This window comes from Elephantulus edwardii, unplaced genomic scaffold, assembly GCF_000299155.1.
Source record: "Elephantulus edwardii isolate Elephantulus edwardi_28Jun2011 unplaced genomic scaffold, EleEdw1.0 scaffold00151, whole genome shotgun sequence".
NCBI classification, from domain to species: Eukaryota; Metazoa; Chordata; class Mammalia; order Macroscelidea; family Macroscelididae; genus Elephantulus; species Elephantulus edwardii.
The window spans coordinates 3,566,573-3,586,045 of NW_006399901.1; the positions used below are offsets into that span (position 1 = coordinate 3,566,573).

The 19,473-nt window shown below is 38.5% G+C and overlaps 1 protein-coding gene and 1 pseudogene across 1 annotated transcript; both read left to right on the top strand.

Moving 5' to 3' along the window:
* The window catches only part of LOC102865035, a 71,405-nt pseudogene that overhangs the window by 22,494 nt on the left and 29,438 nt on the right, over positions 1 to 19,473 (top strand).
* On the top strand, positions 2,512 to 3,773 carry LOC102854855 (40S ribosomal protein S27-like). Its single transcript, XM_006894871.1, is given in 2 exon segments — positions 2,512 to 2,684; positions 3,515 to 3,773. Coding segments are annotated over 2 exon segments (432 nt in total).

The window sequence follows — 19,473 nt, forward strand, 5'->3', positions numbered from 1 at the left end:
CTGGGGTGACATGATATTTCATAGTTGTTTTGATTTGTATCTCTCTTAGAGCTAGGGATTTTGAACATTTCTTCATGTGCTTGTTGGCTATCTGAATGTCTTCTTTGGTGAAGTGTCTGTTCATATCCTGTGCCCACTTTTCAATTGGGTTATTTACCTTTATCTTGTTGTGATGGATTTTGGTTCATTCTTCTTTCTTTGATGTGTGCATCTGCTGCTAGGAATTGACCTCTGAGTACTGCTTTTGCTGGGTATCAGAGTTTTGGTATATTGTGTTTTCAGCACCATTTGCTACATTTTTTAAATTTCTTTTTAAAACATTTATACTATTTGATAGCTGGTTTTGGAAGTTGATATGGACTAAAGACTACTTTGGTCTTTTCCAAAATTCACCAAGAAACTCTTTTACTCACCACTGGCTTACAGAAGTCTAAGATGTCTTCCAGTCCCAATTACTATCCTAAACTTCACCCACTGTATTTTCCAAAGCATAGCTGTTAATAAGTTGTGGTTTTCAAATTTTTGAGTTCTTTGAGTAAATCTTTGGTTCCTTCTACTTTCTCCCAGATCCTGCTACCAGATAGATCTGATTATAGGTGATTTTTTTCCCCCATTGTAAATGTTCTTATGGTTTGGTTTACTTTCTACTTTTGTTTTTCTTATAGAGATTCACAAAGTATGTTGTCACAGTGACTTCTTCCGGGATTGAGTGTGGCTGATATATCTCATAAGTTTAAATTTCCTGTTGGTAGGATGACAAAGGTTTAACAATGATGTTTGCCATCACACTGCACAGAATCAATGCCTGACTCTACTTTGATATCTAGATAACCTTGGGCAGATTAATTAACTTTTCTCAGTTTTAGTTTAGTCAGGTAAAAAGTTACTGTTGCTGTTGTTGTTGTTATGTATCGTTGAGTTGCCTGCAACTCCTAGCAACCCTATGTACAATAGCCCTAAATCCTGCTCTATCCCGTGCTAATCTTATTGTCTCTGACACACCTACACCTATTACCCCAGTCACTGAATCAATCCATCTCATCAAGGGTCTTCTATTACTCTGTCTCTCCACACTCCCAAGCATGACATTCCTTTCCAAGAATTCTTCCCTCCTTGCAACATGTCCAAAGTATGTCAAACAGAGCTTCAGAATCCTTGCCTCCCAGGAGCAGCCTAGTTTCACCCTCTCTAAGACAAACCAGTTTTTTCTTCAGGCAGTCCATGGTATAGTCAATACTCTCCTCCAGCATCACAACTCAAAGGCATCAGTTCTTCTATCGTCCCTAGTTATTGTCTAGCTTTCTAATGCATAGTAAGTAATTGCAAAGACTATGACCTGAATCAGGGGCACTTTAGTATTCAGTCTGACATCATTGCTCTTCAGATATTGGAAGAGATCTCTGACAGCAGACTTTTCCAGTACAATTAATCTTTAATTTCCTGGCTACTGGTAGCAATGAAAATACTTAAAAGGTTTTTTTTTGGAAATTGGATGGAGCCAGAATGAATCTCCTCCCATTTGATTAATTACTTCTGAAAACTCACTGGAGGGTCAGCTACAAGTCAGTTCCAACTCAACAGTACACAACAACAGCAACAGAGTACATTCTTTCACTAGGGATAGGCATATAGGAAAATATATTACTTAACAGCTTAAATTTTATCAATTCATCCCCTGAAGTGAACTCAGTCTTAAATGAACTGTAACAAGAGTAAAACAAATACATATGCTTGTGGAAAATGTCATTGGTAAATAAGAATATTGCTTTAAAAATGCATGAAAATGAGCGAACTGTGGGGGCGGGGGTAGATGGGGAGAAAAGTGCAACAGTGAATGAATGGAAATCCAAAATCTCTGTAAATGTTCATTGAAATGAATAATAATAATAAAAAATACATGAAAATGGTTGGTGATCACTGTTGAGTTTTCTCAAAAGCACATAATTCTTAGTACAAAGAAAGAGAGAGAACATGTCAACCCACCTATTAAATGCTTTAACTGAATAATGAGTTGAGTGTTGTGAAGGAATGAGAGAGAGGGGCGGGCAAGGGAGGAGAGAGAGAGAAAGGGAGAGAGGGAAAGGAAGAGGAAGAGGAAGAGGTAGAGGGGGAAAGGGAGAGAGGGAGAGCAGGAGAGTGAGAGAGCAGGAGGGAGAGAGAAAGAGGAGAGAGAGAGAGAGAGAGAGAAAGAGAGAAGGAGAAAGGTGTAGAGAGAGAGGGAGAGGGAGAGAGTGAAACTCTCTTAAGGTGTCACTATCCCCATTCAAACATCCAAATGAATTTTGAAGAATGAATAGAAGTCAACTGGGAAAAGAAGCGTGTACATATTGGAGCAGATGAAACAGAAATCTTGTTCACTTGTTTGTTTTCATTTCCAACTGTTCCTTTTCAGACAGACATATTTTCTGGAGCTATATTCATCAAGTTGGCCTTGGGATTAGATCTCTACCTGGCAATCATCATCCTCTTGGCTATCACTGCTCTTTACACGATCACTGGTGAGTTCGCTGCATGTTTATTACTGGCTGCCTTCTGCTTATCCTGCTCCTGCTTTTAATGAGGAACATTAACATTAGCCTTGCTGCCACTAAGGGCGCGATTCTATTCCTACTATGGAAGCCAAACTGGAGCCAAGAAAATGAAATTCTCTCAGTATTAGAATCTAGCAATTTGATCAAAGTTAGGTATGTGAGTACTACAGGTGGAGAACTGGTGGTCTGTTTCATCTATGTGTTCAGTCCTCAGGTTGACAATTAAGAATCCAATGGATAATGCGTGTGGAAGATCATGGTGAAACATCACCTCACACCTAAGACAGAATAATGCAAGGTGGGGTGCAATGAGTAAAGAATACCAGGGCCTCATGGTGGTATATGAGTAGTAGTATCAGGGAGGAGAGCTGGGGTAGTGATTTGGATATGGGGAAGAAGTTTCTTCTAATCCATTTGTGTTGGAACAGTGTCAGCATACATATTAAAGTATGAAAATTATATTATACATGTTCTGCAGGAAAATAGCAACAAAAGGTAACAATACCAGCATGAACTATCAAGTTAGTCCTGAATAGTCTTTCAATAAGCATATGTTTAGAGTGAGAGATGGATAAATCAGGTGCTTTCAGCATCTGTCTTGTTTCTCTATGACAACATCATAAAAGAAATATTTCCCTGATGGCAGATAACTAATTTAACTAGAGTTTAAAGATAAGTTTTTGGTTCTTTTTGAAACGATTTTGCCACAAAAATACAAGTCAACTACAGTGCATAGCCAATATTAACCAGATAAATGATGTACAATGTTGGCCCAAGATGATGACTTACTCTGACACACCACATCCTCCTACAGCAAAAACCTGAGAAACAAAGTGAAGTGGATACATAATGACATTGACACTGTGAGCAGCAAAATGAAAGATGTAGAATTAGATTGAGCACTAGTTGAAGGAGAACCAATGAAAACAGCAAACAAGATTTATGGATTAGTTTTTCATAAGTTAGAGGCGGGCTTGAGAAAGTGTCAATATACCTTTGTCAAGAGATTTACTACATCCTTCCACGGAGTATGAGAAGAAAAAGCATAAAAAGAAACCAAATTCTTATTTTATAGATATAAAAAATCCAGGTTGCTACAAGATGATGACCACAGTTTTCAGCCATGCTCAGAGAGTGGCTCTCTGTGTAGGTTGTTCAGCAGTGAACAACCTCTTGTGTCAGCTCACAGAAGAAAAAGCCAGCCTCACAAAAGGTTGTTAATTCAGGAGAAAGCAGCACTAATGCCCTATACAATTTTCTGAACTTCTATTTGGTCACAGAAAGCCTTACCAATCAGTAATTCTGATTAACTCATCAAGATAATATAGTAACATTTCATTATTTTTTAAAGTACATGGCATGCCTAACCCAACATCTCCAATAAATTGAAAAAGAACAGCAAGAAAACCTGACACCCTCAAAAAACCTGAGATTATAAAAATTAGAGCAGAAACAAATGAAATAGAAACAGAAAAAAAACCCACCTGAAACCATCAACAAAACTAGAAGTTGGGTCTTTGAAAAGGTCAATAAAATAAAATAAGCATTAGCAAAACTTATAAAAGAGGAAAAAGATACAAATAATACAAATAAGAGATGAAAGGGGCAACATCACAACAGAACCAACTAAAATAAAAAGGCTAACAGAATATTATGAAAAACTATACTCAAACATATACGAAAACCTAGAGGAAATGGACAAATACTTAAAAATTCACAACCTACCAAAACTGACACAAACTGAAACGGAACACCTGAACAGACCCATTACAAAACAAGAAATTGAAAAGGTAATAAAACAACTTCCAGCCAAAAAAAGCCCTGGACCACATGGTTTTAAAAGTGAATTTTATCAAACATTCAGAGAAGAACTGTCACCAATTCTACATAAACTATTTCAGAGAATAGAAAAAGATGGAATTCTCCCAGATTCATACTATGAAGCAAACATATCCTTGATACCAAAGCCAGAAAAGAACACCACCAAAATAAAAAACTAGAGGCTGATATCTCTCATGAACATAAATGCAAATTACTGAATAAAATCCTGGCCAACAGAACCCAATGATACATCAAAGAAATAATTCACCATGACCAATGGGGATTAATAACAGGTATGCAAGGATGGTTCAACATAAGAAAAACAATCAATGTAATTCATCACATTAACAAAGCAAAGAACAAGAACCACATCTTATCAAGTGATGCAGAAAAGGCCTTGATAAAATCCAACACTCTTTACTGGGAATTTCTTCAACATAGTAAAAAGTATATATGCAAATCCAAGAGCTAACATTGTTCTCAATGGAGAGAGATTAAAGGCATTCCTTTTAAGAACAGAAACTAGGCAAGGATGCTATCACCTCTCTTATTCAATATTGTATTGTAAGTCTTAGCAATAGCAATAAGAGAAGGAAAGAAGAGGTATCCAAGTTGGCAAAGAGGATGTAAAATTATCTCTCTATGCAGATGATATGATAGCATACTTAGAAAATCATTAAGACTCAGCAAAAAACTATTGAACATAGTTGACCAATTCAGCCAAGTGGCAGGATACAAGATCAACATGTAAAAATCAATTGAATTTCTCTACAGTGAAAAAAGAGAATACAAAACAGGAACTAAGAAAAGCAATATCCTTCATAATAGATAATCACAAGATTAAATACTTGGGAGAAGATTTAGCTAGAAGCATAAATGATCTATTCAAAGAAAATGACAAAACATTACTATAAGAAACAAAAAGAAACCTTGAGAAGTGGAAGGATATCCCTTGTTCATTGTTAGGAAGGACTCAAAATTGAGAAAATGACAATCTTACCAAGGGCAATCTACATGTTCAATGCAATCCCAATGCAAGTACCAATTCCATTTTTCAGTGAGATGGAAAAAGCAATCTCCAATTTAATTTGGAATAGAAAGAGACTCTGGATAAGCAAAACACTCTTTAAAAAGAGAAACAAGGTAGTAGGCATCTCACACCCTGATTTCAAATCCTGCTACACTGCCATGGTGGTCAAAACAGTGTGGAACTGGTACAATGACGGATGCATAGATCAATGGAAAAGAATTGAAAATCCTGAAATCAGCCCATCTACCTATGGTCAGCTGATTTTTTATGAGAAGATGAAATCAGTCAAGTGGGGAAACGGCAGCCTTTTAAACAAATGGTGCTGGCAAAATTGGAAAACTATCTTCAGAAAACTCAAGGAAGAGCCACCCTCACTCCATACACAAAAACCAACTCAAAGTAGATCATGGACCTAGGACTAAAACCAAGGACTATAAACTTCATTAAAGAAAAGTTTTGAAGAACTCTTAGAAGTCCTAATTTACAACATAAACTGTCTTCAAGCATCCCGAAAAGTCTACAACCAGGAAAGGATAAAAGAAATGAATGGGACCTTCTAAGAATCAAATTCCTATGCACATCCAAAAGTTTCTCCAACAAGATAAAAAGGGAAGTAATAAATTTGTAAAAAATATTTGGTAATGATATGTCAGATAAGGGACTTATGTCTAGAATTATAAAATACTCAAGCACCACAACAAGATAAAGGTAAACAACCCAATTGAAAAATGGGCACTGGATATGAACAAAGATGGCAAACAAACACATGAAGAAATGTTCAAAATCCCTAGCTCTTAGAGACCTGCAAATAAAAAAAACTGTGCAATATCATCTCATCCTAGTGAGAAAAGCAAAATTTAACAGAACAACAAACAATAAATGTTGGCAAGGTTGTGGAGAAACTAGAACCCTTATTCACTGTTGGTGGGAGTGTAAAATGGTGCAACCACTATGGAAGGCCGTATCGTGCTTTCTCAACAAGTTGCAAATAGAAATATCATCTGACCCAGCAATTCTACTACTGGGAATATACCCCAAAGAAGCCATAATCACCACGCAAGCAGATATATACAAACCCATGTTCACTGTGGACAGAAAGTTATGCTACCAGGCCCAAGGTGAGTGATTTTAATCTGTGGCCCTCAGGTCTGGTTCAAATTGGGTTTTTGTCAAAAATTCTTCTAGGTGGTAAAGCACTGGACTGTTCATTGCTGTATAGAGGTAATTCGTGGTTGCTGTGATGTTAAACACTGTGACACTGATGTGCTAAATGTGATAATGGTGACCCATGGTGGACAGTGTTTGGTGGAGCTTCCCGATTAAAACAGGCTTTGAAGCAGGAGTGGCATCCACTTCTGAAATGGCTTGCCTCTAGAAACTCTATGAACAATGCTCAGGCCTTTCATTCATAGGGTCGCTATGAGTCATCTATGACTCGACGGCACCTAAAAACAACACCACCACCACCACATGGCATTTCTTTCTTTTGGTGTCAATTTTTTCCCAGAAAGTTTTGATTATGGGCAGAACAATTTTATGGATTATAGGTGCCCTGGCAATCAGTCCTGTGCATTGCGGCTATCTTGAGACCAAGTGAACACCCCTAAATGGGAAGCACAGGAAGGTAACTAATGAGTAACGTGGCTCCTTTAAACAATCAACTATAGGAAACTAAACAGTCAACAAAAGTACAGATGAAATGGCAAGGAGAGGGAGAAAAAAAAAAATGAAACCAGTGGAAACAGAATAGAAATAATGAGAATGCTAACACATCATGAAATTGCAACCAATGTCATGGGATAATTTGCATAAAAATTGTTAAGTGGAATTTATGTGTAAACTTTTACCCAAAATACAACAAAATATTTTAAATAGGGAAAACCTCAAAGGCATAATATGCTCTAACAGTAGACCAAAAATTGGCCTTGCTAGAGTTTTCTCAGTTCCACACCAAAGAAAGTGAAGGCAGGCTTTCATGACATTAAATTTTTACCTTTCCCCTACTCAATATTCAAAACCACACCACATGATAGAACTACATTCATAGAAACTTTGAATCAAGGTAAGGCAATGGATTCAAGAAAACAAACAAACAAACAAAAAGACATCAATGAGATGGTGCAGGGGAATAAAAGCTTTTGACCCAACAAGAAGCTTTTACTATGTTTTCTGGAGTTTGGTAAGAGGTGACCCCATAAATGAAGACAGAGAAATGAGTGCTGAATACATGCCTTAGTTCTTTTCTTTGTTTCACAGGTGGCTTGGCTTCTGTAATTTACACAGACACCCTCCAGACCATTGTTATGTTGATTGGCTCATTTATTCTCACGGGGTTTGGTAAGAGCATTAAGAGAAATTATAACAAGAGTCCTTTAAGTCACAGACTTTGATTTCTACTCATTCAAAGCAGAAGAGAATGATGGGCAGTGCTGTAGGATGGAATCATGAGATGACTTTTCTTCTCAATCTATCTAGGTTGCTCTTTATCTGCTGTTTTCAGTTCCATCTGGTCTAATTTTCCCATCATTTGTATAATTCTCACTGTGGAGATGTCTGCCAGCTTCTTTTCTGCTCATGTATCTCATCGTAGGGAAAGAGTGATGAACTTTTCTATCAAATACCAAGAAGCAATCATCTTGTAGATTATTACCTAACTTGGAAAGGACAGGAGAGTGTTATGCTGAGTGAACTAACTTAGTCCCACAAGGACAAATAGAGTGAACTAACTCACTCTCACAAGGACAAATACTCTATAAAACCATTATTGTAGAATGAGTCTGAGGATGGGGAGGGGAGCGGAGGGTGGAAATAGAGAGGTGAAGATGGGGGGAGGGGTCGGGTGTTAATCATAGGGTTGCATAATTGATGGATGGGTGGAGCGATGGAAAGGGATCGGAAGGATATTTTATGAGAAACAATGTATTCAAACTTTGTAAATAAGAGTGATATAAAAAAAACTCCCACAAAGCCCCCCTTCAAAACAAAAAAATTACTGCTTAGGAAAATAATCTCATTTTTACCATAATTTGTTTGTGTTCAGAAAGGTCAAAATGAGCACTTTCTGGTTGACCACTTAATATAAATATTAGTGTATTAGAAACCCTATATTTAAAACTTTACTTTAAACTAGTTTATTTACAAAGTTGGTATACATTGTTTTTCACGCCATTTCCTTCACCCCCCCATCAAATTATGTGACCCCAAACCCTATATTTTTATGAAGTATAAAATTAAATTAACAAAGATGAAATAAAACGGAAAGAAAACATAAACGAAAATTAAATATACATAAAAGAAATAAAATATAATTAAATATGTTGTTGTTATGTGCCATCGAGTTGCTTGCCACTCATAGCGACCCTATGTACAAGAGCTCTAAACTCTGCTCTGTCCTGTGCCAATCTCATTGTCTCCGACACACTCATCCTGATTGCCTCAGTCACCGAATCAATCTATCTCCCAGAGGGCCTTCCCCTCCTGCGCCTGCCCTCCACCCTCTCAAGCATGATGTCCCTCTCCAAGGACCGTTCCCTCCTTACAACATGACCAAAGTATGTCAGACGAAGCCTCAGAATCCTTGCCTCCAAGGAGCAGCCCAGTTTAATCCTCTCCAGGATGAATCTGTTTGTTTTCTTAGCAGTCCGTGGCACTCTCAGCACTCTTCTCCAACACCAAAGCTCAAAAGCATCAATTCTCCTTCTATCCTCTCTGGTCATTGTTCCTCTCTCTGACACATAACAAGTGATTGCAAAGACCATGGCCTGTACCAGATGCACCTTAGTCTCCAGAGACACACCGTTGCTCTTGAGTACTTTAGAGAGGTCCCTAACAGCAGTCTTTCCCATGGCAATACATCTTTTAATTTCCTGGCTGCTGGTGCCAAGAGTGTTGATTGTGGAGCCAAGCAGACTAAAGCTGTGAACAGTCTCAGTCTCTTCACCATCCATCCTGATGCTGCCAGTTGGTCTAGTGGTGAGAATTTTGTCTTCTTGAAATTGAGCCTCAATCCATATAGAAGGCTGCAGTCCCTGACCCTCAGCAGCAAGCGCTTCAGGTCCTCCTCAGTTTCAGCAAGCAGGGTTGTGTCATCTGCACAACGCAGATTGTTGATAGATCTTTCACCAATCCTGATGCCACATTTCTCCTCATAGACCCCAGCCTCCTGGATGATCTGTTCTGCATATAGGTTGAAAAGGTATGAAGATAGGACACATCCCTGGCATATGCCCCTCCCAATTTTGAATCATGCAGTGCTTCCTTGCTCTGTTCTGACAACTGCTTGTTGGTTCAAGTATAGGTTTCGCATTAACACAATCAAGTGTTCTGGGATTTCCATTCTTCTCAGAGTCAGCCACAGTTTGTTATGGTCCACACAGTCAAATGCCTTTGCATAATATACAAAAATAAATAAAGTTGAAGGTACTTCAGGCCATTAGACATGTGCCAAGCATGACTGCTGCTGTTGTTTACCATCAAGTTGAAAAGAATGGGAATCCCAGAACACTTAATTGAATTCATGAGAAATTTATACCTAGACCAAGAAGCTGTTGTCTGAACAAGGGAACACTATATGGTTTAAAATTAGGAAAGATGTGCATCAGGCTTATATTGTTTCTTTATATCTTTTCAATTTATATGCCGAGTAAATGATCTGTGAAGCTGCATCTATGAAAAAGAAAGTGGTATCAGGGTCAGAGGAAGACTCATCAACAACCTACATTATATGACACAACCTTGCTTGCCAGAAGTGAGGAGGACATGAAGTACTTACAATAGAAGAGCACAGATAACAGCCTTCAATATGGATTACATCTCAACATCAAGAAAACAAAAGTCTTCACCACTGGACCAGTAGACAACATCATGATAGCTGGGGAAAGGATTGAAACTGTCAACAATGTCATCTTACTTGGATCTACAATCCACAGTTAGGCGATAAGGAGACATAATGCTTTGAGGCAAGGCTACTTTCAGGGACCTCTCCAAAGTTTTGAAGAGCAATGTTGTCAGTGTGAAGACTAGGGTGCACATGATTCAGGCCATGGTCTTTTTAATCACTTGCTGTGTCTCTTAGAGCCAGACAGTAAATAAGGAGTACAGAAGAAGAATTTATGTCTTTAAACTATGGTGTTGGAGAAAAATCCTGAATATTGCATGGACTGCCAAAAGAACAACAGGTATAGTTTGAAAAAGGTGTAGCCACAATGCTCTTTGGAGGCAAGGATGCCAAAGCTTCATCTCTCATACTTTGCACATGTTGCTAGGAGAGGTTATTCCTTGGAAAGAGATATCATGCTTGGAAATGTAGAAGATCAGCAGAAGTGAGGAAGACCCTCCCCCCCCCCAACTAGATGGATTGATATAGTGACTGCAGCAATGAGCTCAAGCATGTGATTGTGAGAATGGCACAGGATAGGGCAGGGTTCAGATCTGCTGTTCATAGGGTTGCTACGACTTATACTCAACTTGATGGCACCCAACAACAACCATAATAACAACTATAGTACTTTTCTACCCATGGCTAATCTTTCCAAACCCATAAAGAGCTCACTGTTTCTTTATAAGTTTTTGTCCTGCTGTGTCTCCATTTTCCTGCTACTTACCTTCCACAATTTAAAAAATTGTAGCATAGGCAGAATACAGTATTTTACCAGCAAATAAAAGTGATAAGAACATAAATGTCCAGCTTTGTGTCAGGAGGAGAGGCCACCATTCCTTGGCTCTGTCAGAGGAGTTGAACTTCCTAATGGTGAATTCTATTAGGTTCATTCTTTTAGCTCATTGTTATAGTTGCTTCTTGTATGTATAGTTGTGAAATATTGCAATATAAGTCATCTGGGTAACAGCTTTTTAAAAATATAGGACTATTATGGTGCTGTCAATTGGTCCAGTGGTGAGACTCTTTGTCTTCTTGATATTGAGCTTTAATCCGTATTGAAGACTACAGTTTTGATCTTCTACAGCAATCACTTCAGGTTAATCAATACATTTGGTTAATTACCTAAAAAAAAATAAAGACTAGAAAGTAAAGAATACTATGGGAGAAAAGTTAAAGGAATGTATGTATGTTGGAAAGTAAATTTGGTATTTTAAAAGAACAGTGCAAAGACCACGTCAAGGGAAGATAAATCTGGGAAGAATTGAGATAAAAATAATATGACTATTGCAATTAGCAAATAAGAACAAAGTATATGTAACTGTTTAAAAGGGGAAGGAGAGAAAGGATGTGGAAAAGAAAGAATTAGTGGGGAGAATGAGGAGGTGAAGGAATTGTCAAGGTGCAATGGGGACATGAGAAAACAGGGAGATACAGTAATAGATCAATAATAATTATATAAAATACAAGGTACAGAAATTATTGTTTAAGATAATATGTATATGAATGAAACAATGTATATGAATATGAATTGCACTTTAAAAATTTGCTGTCATGAACCTTTCCAAAATACTAACAAACAACAATGTCAGTTTAGAGACTAGGGTGCACCTGATCCAGCCCATGGTCTTTGCAACTATTTGCTATGCATTAGAGAGCTGGACAATGACTAAGGATAACAGGAGAATTGATGCCTTTGAGTTGGAGTGCTTGAGAAGAGTCTTGAACATAACACAGACTGCTAGGAGAACAAATAGTTCTGTGTGAAATCAAGTTTCTCCTTGGAGGCTAGAATTTTGAAGCTCCATCTCATATACTTCGGGCACATGGACATGAGGGACTGATTCTTGGAGAAGGACATCATGCTCAGAGAGGTGGAGGGACAGTGCAGGACAGAAAGACCCCAGATGAGATGGATTGATACAGTCACTGGGGCAATAAGGGTTGGTGTGTGGAATCAGAGACTGGCTCAGGACAGGGCAGGCTCAAGAGCTGTTTACATAGGGTAGCTATGATTCGCAGGTGACTTGACAACACGTAACAGCATATGAATGTATAAAAATGAATGATGTTTTTTCTCAGTCTCATTCTACAACAGTGGCACCATTATAGCATTTGTCCCTTTGTGACTGAGATACCTCACTCAGCATAATGTCCTCCAGGGTCACCCATTTTGAATATTATTGCATGAGTTCCTTGTTTTTTCAATGCAGCATAGTATTCCATTGTGCGAATATACCACAGCTTCTCTACCCATTCGTTTGTTGATGGGCATTTAGGTTGTTTCCAACTCCTTGCTATTGTAAACAAAGCCATGATAAACATGGGTATACATATATCTACCTGGATGTCATTGATGGTCTCTTTAGGGTATATTCCCAGTAGTGGAACTGCTGGGTCAAATGGTATCTTTATTTGCAACTTTTTGAGAAAGCGCCACAATGGTTCCACAGTGGTTGTACCATTTTACACTCCCACAAAAAAAAAAAGAAAAAAAATGAATGATGGTATAAATACAAAATAAATTAAAAAAACAGACACCAGTGAAACTGCTATAAGAACAATGGATCCTAGGACATGCACATATTGGACTGGGATAATGTGCAGGGGTCCCTGCATCACAAAGGACTAGGAATACCAGGGGTCTTGGAGTCCTGTAAAGACATCTCATTTGACCTGGTGCCTTTTCAGCCTTTGCAGAAGTTGGTGGCTACGAGAGTTTCACAGAGAAGTACATGAACGCCATCCCCTCTGTCACCCAGGGCGACAACCTGACCATCAGCTCCAAGTGCTACACTCCTCAGGCCGACTCTTTGCACATTTTCCGAGACGCCGTCACTGGAGATATTCCGTGGCCAGGCACGGTTTTTGGAATGCCCATTGTTGCTGCGTGGTACTGGTGCACAGATCAGGTGATGAGTGTGTCTGTGTGTTTTAATATGTTTTCTCCTCCACGATAAGCTCCTGTTTTGTGAGGATATACACACATTTATTAGAGAGCCAAACACTTCTATTATGGAACTAGCTGCCTGTTCTCCTGTGTCTCCTGTGTCAACTCTTTCTGTTTGGATTAGAGAATTTATTTCGACTCTGTAAATGTATGTACTTAATGTATATTCTGTGACCCAATAGCATAAACATCACCGTGCAGTTTATTAGTACTGAAGACCCTTTAACCTTATTCAAATGCTTAAAACTAGAATTTGCCTGTTTTTTCAATTCCCTGTTGGCATCCTGGTGTCGAGGACTCTCCTTCATAGGGTCGCTATGAGTCACCTGCGACTCGACTGCACTTAACAACAACAAACATTGGCATCCTGAAGTGAGACTTGATAGACTAGTTCTTTCTTTTTAAAAAAAGTTTAAATGAATTTTTTAATTTATACTGGTGTACTTAGATTAGTTCTTTCAATGTTTCATCCCTAAGTGCACGCAAACACAACTCCGTGTTCTCCCAGACTCCCAATTGTTAAACTCACAGTTTTGAGGAGATCATCATTTAATGTTTCCATTTTATCACCGATTGGAAGCAGGAGTGGCATCCACTTCCCAAATAACATACCTCAGGAAACCCTATGAACTTTGACAAATGTCAATAGTCATAGAGGGGCTTCAGGCCTTTTGTTCATAGGGTCACTATGAGTCGTGTTTGACTCGAAAGCAATCAACAACAACAAATGTAATTTAGACCTGAGTCACATGGTGTCTTCTGTCCCTTTTGTACTACAGTTATGTGTTTTCCTGGAATCAAGAACTATCTCTATTTTTCTGATTTTTAAATTGTCTTTTTAAAAAATTAGGTTTGGTTTATTTATTTTTGGAAAAATTTTATTTTATATTGATGTCTATACAAAATTCACATACATCGTGTTTTCCACTTTTCTTCATTCACACTGTGTTTCATACACTCATTCTCATACATGGTTTTTAACTTGGTAATTATTATTTCTTTTTAAATTTTTTTTGGTAATTACTATTAATCAAACCTCAAGTGTGCAGAAAATGTACTGCATCTCCTTTCTCTACACGAAAATGAAAATGCCTGTCATTTCCTCAATTCATTTTCTTTGCTTTCTCTAAAACTTTTGGTATCTCCCAATCTGACAGGATGCTCTTTTTTTTTTTCTCAGTGCTGATCTTTAGGCAAGATCCCTTTTGCTTCTGTATTGATTTACAGATTTTATTTTTGTACCTTCTCACTTGATTCTTTAAGGGCAAACAAATTCTCTAGTAGCTTCCAGGAAAAAGCCTCATTGGAGAGAAATTGATCTTTTGTGACTGAGAATTATTTTTTAAAAAATCTTCATTTCAACCTTCCCATAGTGAATAGCTTGAGCATGTGAACATTTCCACATTAGAGATAGTTTCCCCAAAATCAAAGATTCATTGTTTCCAGATTTCCTTTGTTGCTACTGAGAAATCTGAAATAATTTCTAATTATTGATACTTTGAATGTGATTGTCATTACTCGCAGAAGCTCTTTCTCATATTCTTGGTTTTCTGAAATTCTACTACAATGTGTCCTTTTGTGGATCTAGTATCCATTATAGGGGGCCACTAGAAGAAGCCCATTTATTCTGGCAGGTGACATCTTGGGCAATTCTGAAGGATCTTTTCTTTGATTATTTTTATTTAATTTTCACGTCTGTCTTCTTGAATGTTGGATTAACATAATCTGATGCTTTAGTGTTCTAATTTTTCTCCCTGTTTTTCAAACTCGGTCTTTTCATCTCTTGGAAATTGTCATATTAGTGAAAGTTTACAAAGCATATTAGTTTATCAATAAATCATCCATACACATTTTGTCCCATAACATTAATTCTATAGCAATATTCACAATGTCTGAACATCCATTATTTCAATATTACCTTTCCCTTCATCCATCTTAGTCATCCTAGTCATCTATTTATAAATTTTCTACTCTGTACATTGTTTTATATAATCTATCATTTACATTGTGTTTCATACAATCATTCATAACTTCTATTTTACTTTTTTTAATACTAGTATATTTTGAAAATTTGAATACATTATTTTTCATGCCAGGTCCTTCCCATTTCCCTCACCTCCCAAATCAAATTATATGAACCCACAACTAATACTCTCTATCCCTGCACAAACTACCAAGCCCAAGGTGGGTGATTTTAATCTGCTGCCCTCAGACCTGGTTCAAATTGTTTTTCTAGCAAACATTCTAGGTGGTAGAGCACTGGTCTGTGCATTGCTGTACAGAGGTAACTCGTGGTTGCTGTGATGCTGAACACTGTGACACTAATGTGCCAAATGTGATAATGGTTACCCACGGTGGACAGTATTTGCTGGAGCTTCCTGATTAAAACAAGCCTGGAAGCAGGAGTAGCATCCACTTCTGAAATGGCTTGCCTCTGGAAACTCTATGAACAGTGCTCAGGCCTTTCGTTCATATGGTCTCTATGAGTCGTCTATGACTCGACGGCACCTAATAACAACAATAACAACCCCTGCATATCCAGCAGAGGGTTGAGGATGTGGGGTGTGTGTGTGTGTGTGTGTGTGTGTGTGTGTGTGTGTGTATTTATTCTACTTTCTGTATGATTTTTCTCAACTTTATCTTCCAATTTCCTTTGCCTTTGTATGTTTCATTCTAAGATGTCCTTAATTCTTCGTTTCTGTGCTAGTTTGTTTTTTATTTGTTCACCTTTTTAAAAGTGTTCTTCTCTTTGAATAAACTCTGCCAATTTTAACCACTTTTAAGTTTATCAATCCATAATCTGTAACTCATTTTGAATCAATTGTTACTTATGAGTTTAACGAGTTATTTTGTTTCCTATATAATGAATCCATTTTTCCAATGTAACTATCAAAGAACAATGTGTCATCTCACTGTTGATTTGCAGAATCCTTCTTTATAATTCCATTTCACCTTTTAGCCCCTGTCTTGACCAATATTATCCTTAGATCTGATGCCCAGCCCTGCTTGCCTGCTAATGGGATTCCTCTCCCCATTGTGATGTGTGTTGTCCCACCAATTTTCTGTTCTAAGCCCTTGTTCTGAATATGCAGTCTTCTTTCCCAACACTGAGTGACATACTCAAAGGGTCTGCCTCTCCAAACGCATTTAGGCAGGGATAGGTGCGTTCGTACTTACCAAGTGAGAATGAAAATATCATAAGATTGTGCACTAATGTTTCTCGTATTAATGTTTTAGAACTAGAAGACATTTTCAAGTGGAGCACCACTTACAGTGACCCTATAAACAAAAGACCTGAAGCCTTTCTAAAAGTATCATCATTTCTCCAAGTTCATAGAGTTTCCAGCGGCAGGTTGTTTAGGAAGTGGATGCCACTCCTGCTTCCAAATCTAGAGATCCTCTAATTACCATTTTTTTCCCATGGCAATTTACTTGATTATTAAGAAGACAATGGCTTCATATTAATAGTATGTCTTACTTATTGTTGTTATGTGCCATCGAGTTGCTTGCGACTCATAGTGACTCTATGTACAACAGCCCTATACCCTGCTCTGTCCTGTGCCATTCTCACTGTCTCCAACAAACCCACCCCGATTACCCCAGTCATTGAATCAATCCACCTCATAGAAGAGTCTTCCCCTCCTGCGCTGTCGCTCCATGCTCCCAAGCATGACGTCCCTCTCTAAGGACTGGTCCCTCCTTGCAACATGTCCAAAGTATGTCAGATGAAGCCTCAGAATCCTTGCCTTCAAGAAGCAGCCCGGTTTAACCCTCTTCAGGATGAACCTGTTTGTTTTCCTAGCAGTCCATGGTATTCTCAATACTCTTTTCCAGCACCACAGCTCAAAGGCATCGATTCTCCTTCTATACTCCCTAGTGGTTGTCCAACTTTCTAATGCTTAACAAGTGATTGCAAAGACCGTGGCCTGTATCAGACACACCTTAGTCTCCAGAGTGACTCCATTGCTCTTCAGTACTTTGGAGAGGTCCCTAACAGCAGACTTTCCCATGGCAATGCGCCTTTTAATTTCCTGGCTACTGGTGCCAAAAGTGTTGACTGTGGAGCTAAGCAAACTAAAGCTGTGTAAAATCTCAACCTCTTCACCATCCATCCTGATGCTGCTAATTGGCCTAGTGGTGATAATCTTTGTCTTCTTGATATTGAGCTTTAATCATATTGAAGGTCGCAGTCCTTGACCGACGTATTTCAACTAACAGATTCTGCCCTGGACGTGCTCACCAAGTTGTGCCAAGAAAGCTGGAGAACAACCACTTGGCCAACTGACTGGAAGAGATCTATATTTGTTGCCATTCCAAAGAAGAGTGACCCAACAGAGTGTGGAAATTATAGAAAAATATCATTGATTTCACATGCAAGCAAGATTCTGCTGAAGATTATCCAAAACTGACTGGAGCAACATGTCAATAGAGAACTGCCAGAAGTCCAGGCTGGATTTAGATGGGGTCGTGGTACTAGGGATATTGTAGCTAATGTTAGATGAATCTTAGCTGAAAGCAGGAAATACCAGAGGAATGTCTATATGTGTTTCATTGATTATGCAAAGGTGTTTGACTGTGTGGATTATAACAAACTAACTCTGAGAAGAATGGGAATCCCAGAACACTTGATCGTGCTAATGCAAAACCTATACTTGGACCAAGAGGCAGTCGTCAGAACAGAGCAAGGAAACACTGCATGGTCCAGTCCAAAATTGGGAAGGGTGTACGCCAGGGATGTGTTCTGTCTCCATACCTTTTCAACCTATATGCAGAACAGATTATCCGTGGACTCTATGAGGAGAAGTGTGGCATCAGGATTGGTGAAAGATCTATCAACAATCTCCATTATGCAGATGACACACCCTCCTTGCTGAAACTGAGATGTCTTACTTAGTGACTGAAATAATAAGACACAATGTAAATACACACCTGTGGCAGGGAACAGTAACAAGAACTTTGTACTTTGAGGAGCATGTGGTTGTTGTTGTCTTGTAGCTCAGGAGCTGTAAACATTTAAAACCACTTACTGATATAGAATTGCTGTTTATCAAAAGCCTTACCTACAGCGTATTGCTCAAACATTGTAATTAATTAGTTATATTAACATAGTATAATCAAAGGGAGCTCTGGTAGCCTAGTGAGTAATGAGTTGTACTGCTAATCAAAAGGCATGTGGTTCCACTTCACCAGCTGCTCCATGGGGGAAGATGGAAAATCTCCTCTCAGGGGACTTAAGAGCCTCTGAATACCTGCTGGAGGGTGAGCTATGAGTCAGCTTCAACTCCACAGCACATAACATGCACTGCAATCTCAGAGGCACATGGTTTGAATTCATCAGCTGCTCTGCAGGAGAAGGAGGAACAGCACTTCCTTCCCGTGCAATTAAGCTGTCTCTGAGAACCTACTGGAGGGTGAGCTGTGGGTAAGAGTTGTGTTGTTGTTGTACGTATGCCCTCTGACTCGAGGGCATGCAACAGCACCACCACCACCGACATTATAAAAGTGCATATGGATGAACAAATGACATTGTAATTGCAAGGCTATAAAGCAAAATTAAAAAAAATGATAAAAAGAGGCCTTACTTATGTTATGCAAATATTCAGAATACCTTGCAATAGATAACCTTACATTAAAATGGAGAAATTTGAGACTCATAGTGGTAAAATATCTTGTAAGAGGAGTTGGAGTCTGTGTCTAGATCTTACTCCAAAGTCCTTGGTTTTTCACTAACCATATCATTTTCATGTAACCTTAAATCCTGAAAAGAGACACTCATCTTCTTTGACGTTATCCTGTGCTTGTTTCGTGAGTGCATGTGTTTTCCTGGCAGGTCATTGTGCAGCGCTGCCTCTCAGGCAAGGACATGTCCCATGTGAAGGCCGCCTGTATCATGTGCGCTTACCTGAAGCTGCTGCCCTTGTTCCTCATGGTGATGCCAGGAATGATCAGCCGCATCCTGTACCCAGGTAAGACCTTCTTCCACATGTCCCATCTTCTTTTATGTTCAAATCCTGGGAAATGGTTTTAAGGTTCATTAAAACATTGATAATCTAGACAAGTCCAAATGGAAGCAAAAGCACAGTTGTAGGTAGAAGGGATAGCTTGGGCAGAAAACCTAAGGAGAAACTGTGGTGTTTTTATAGCTTTGTTCATTCATGCTGCCTACCTGTTTCCTGTAGCTATAAGTTTGTTTCATTTTTAAAATTCTTTAATCTACAGAGTTCTGTGTTTCATGGAGAATTTATTCTCTTGGTTTTTTAAAAAA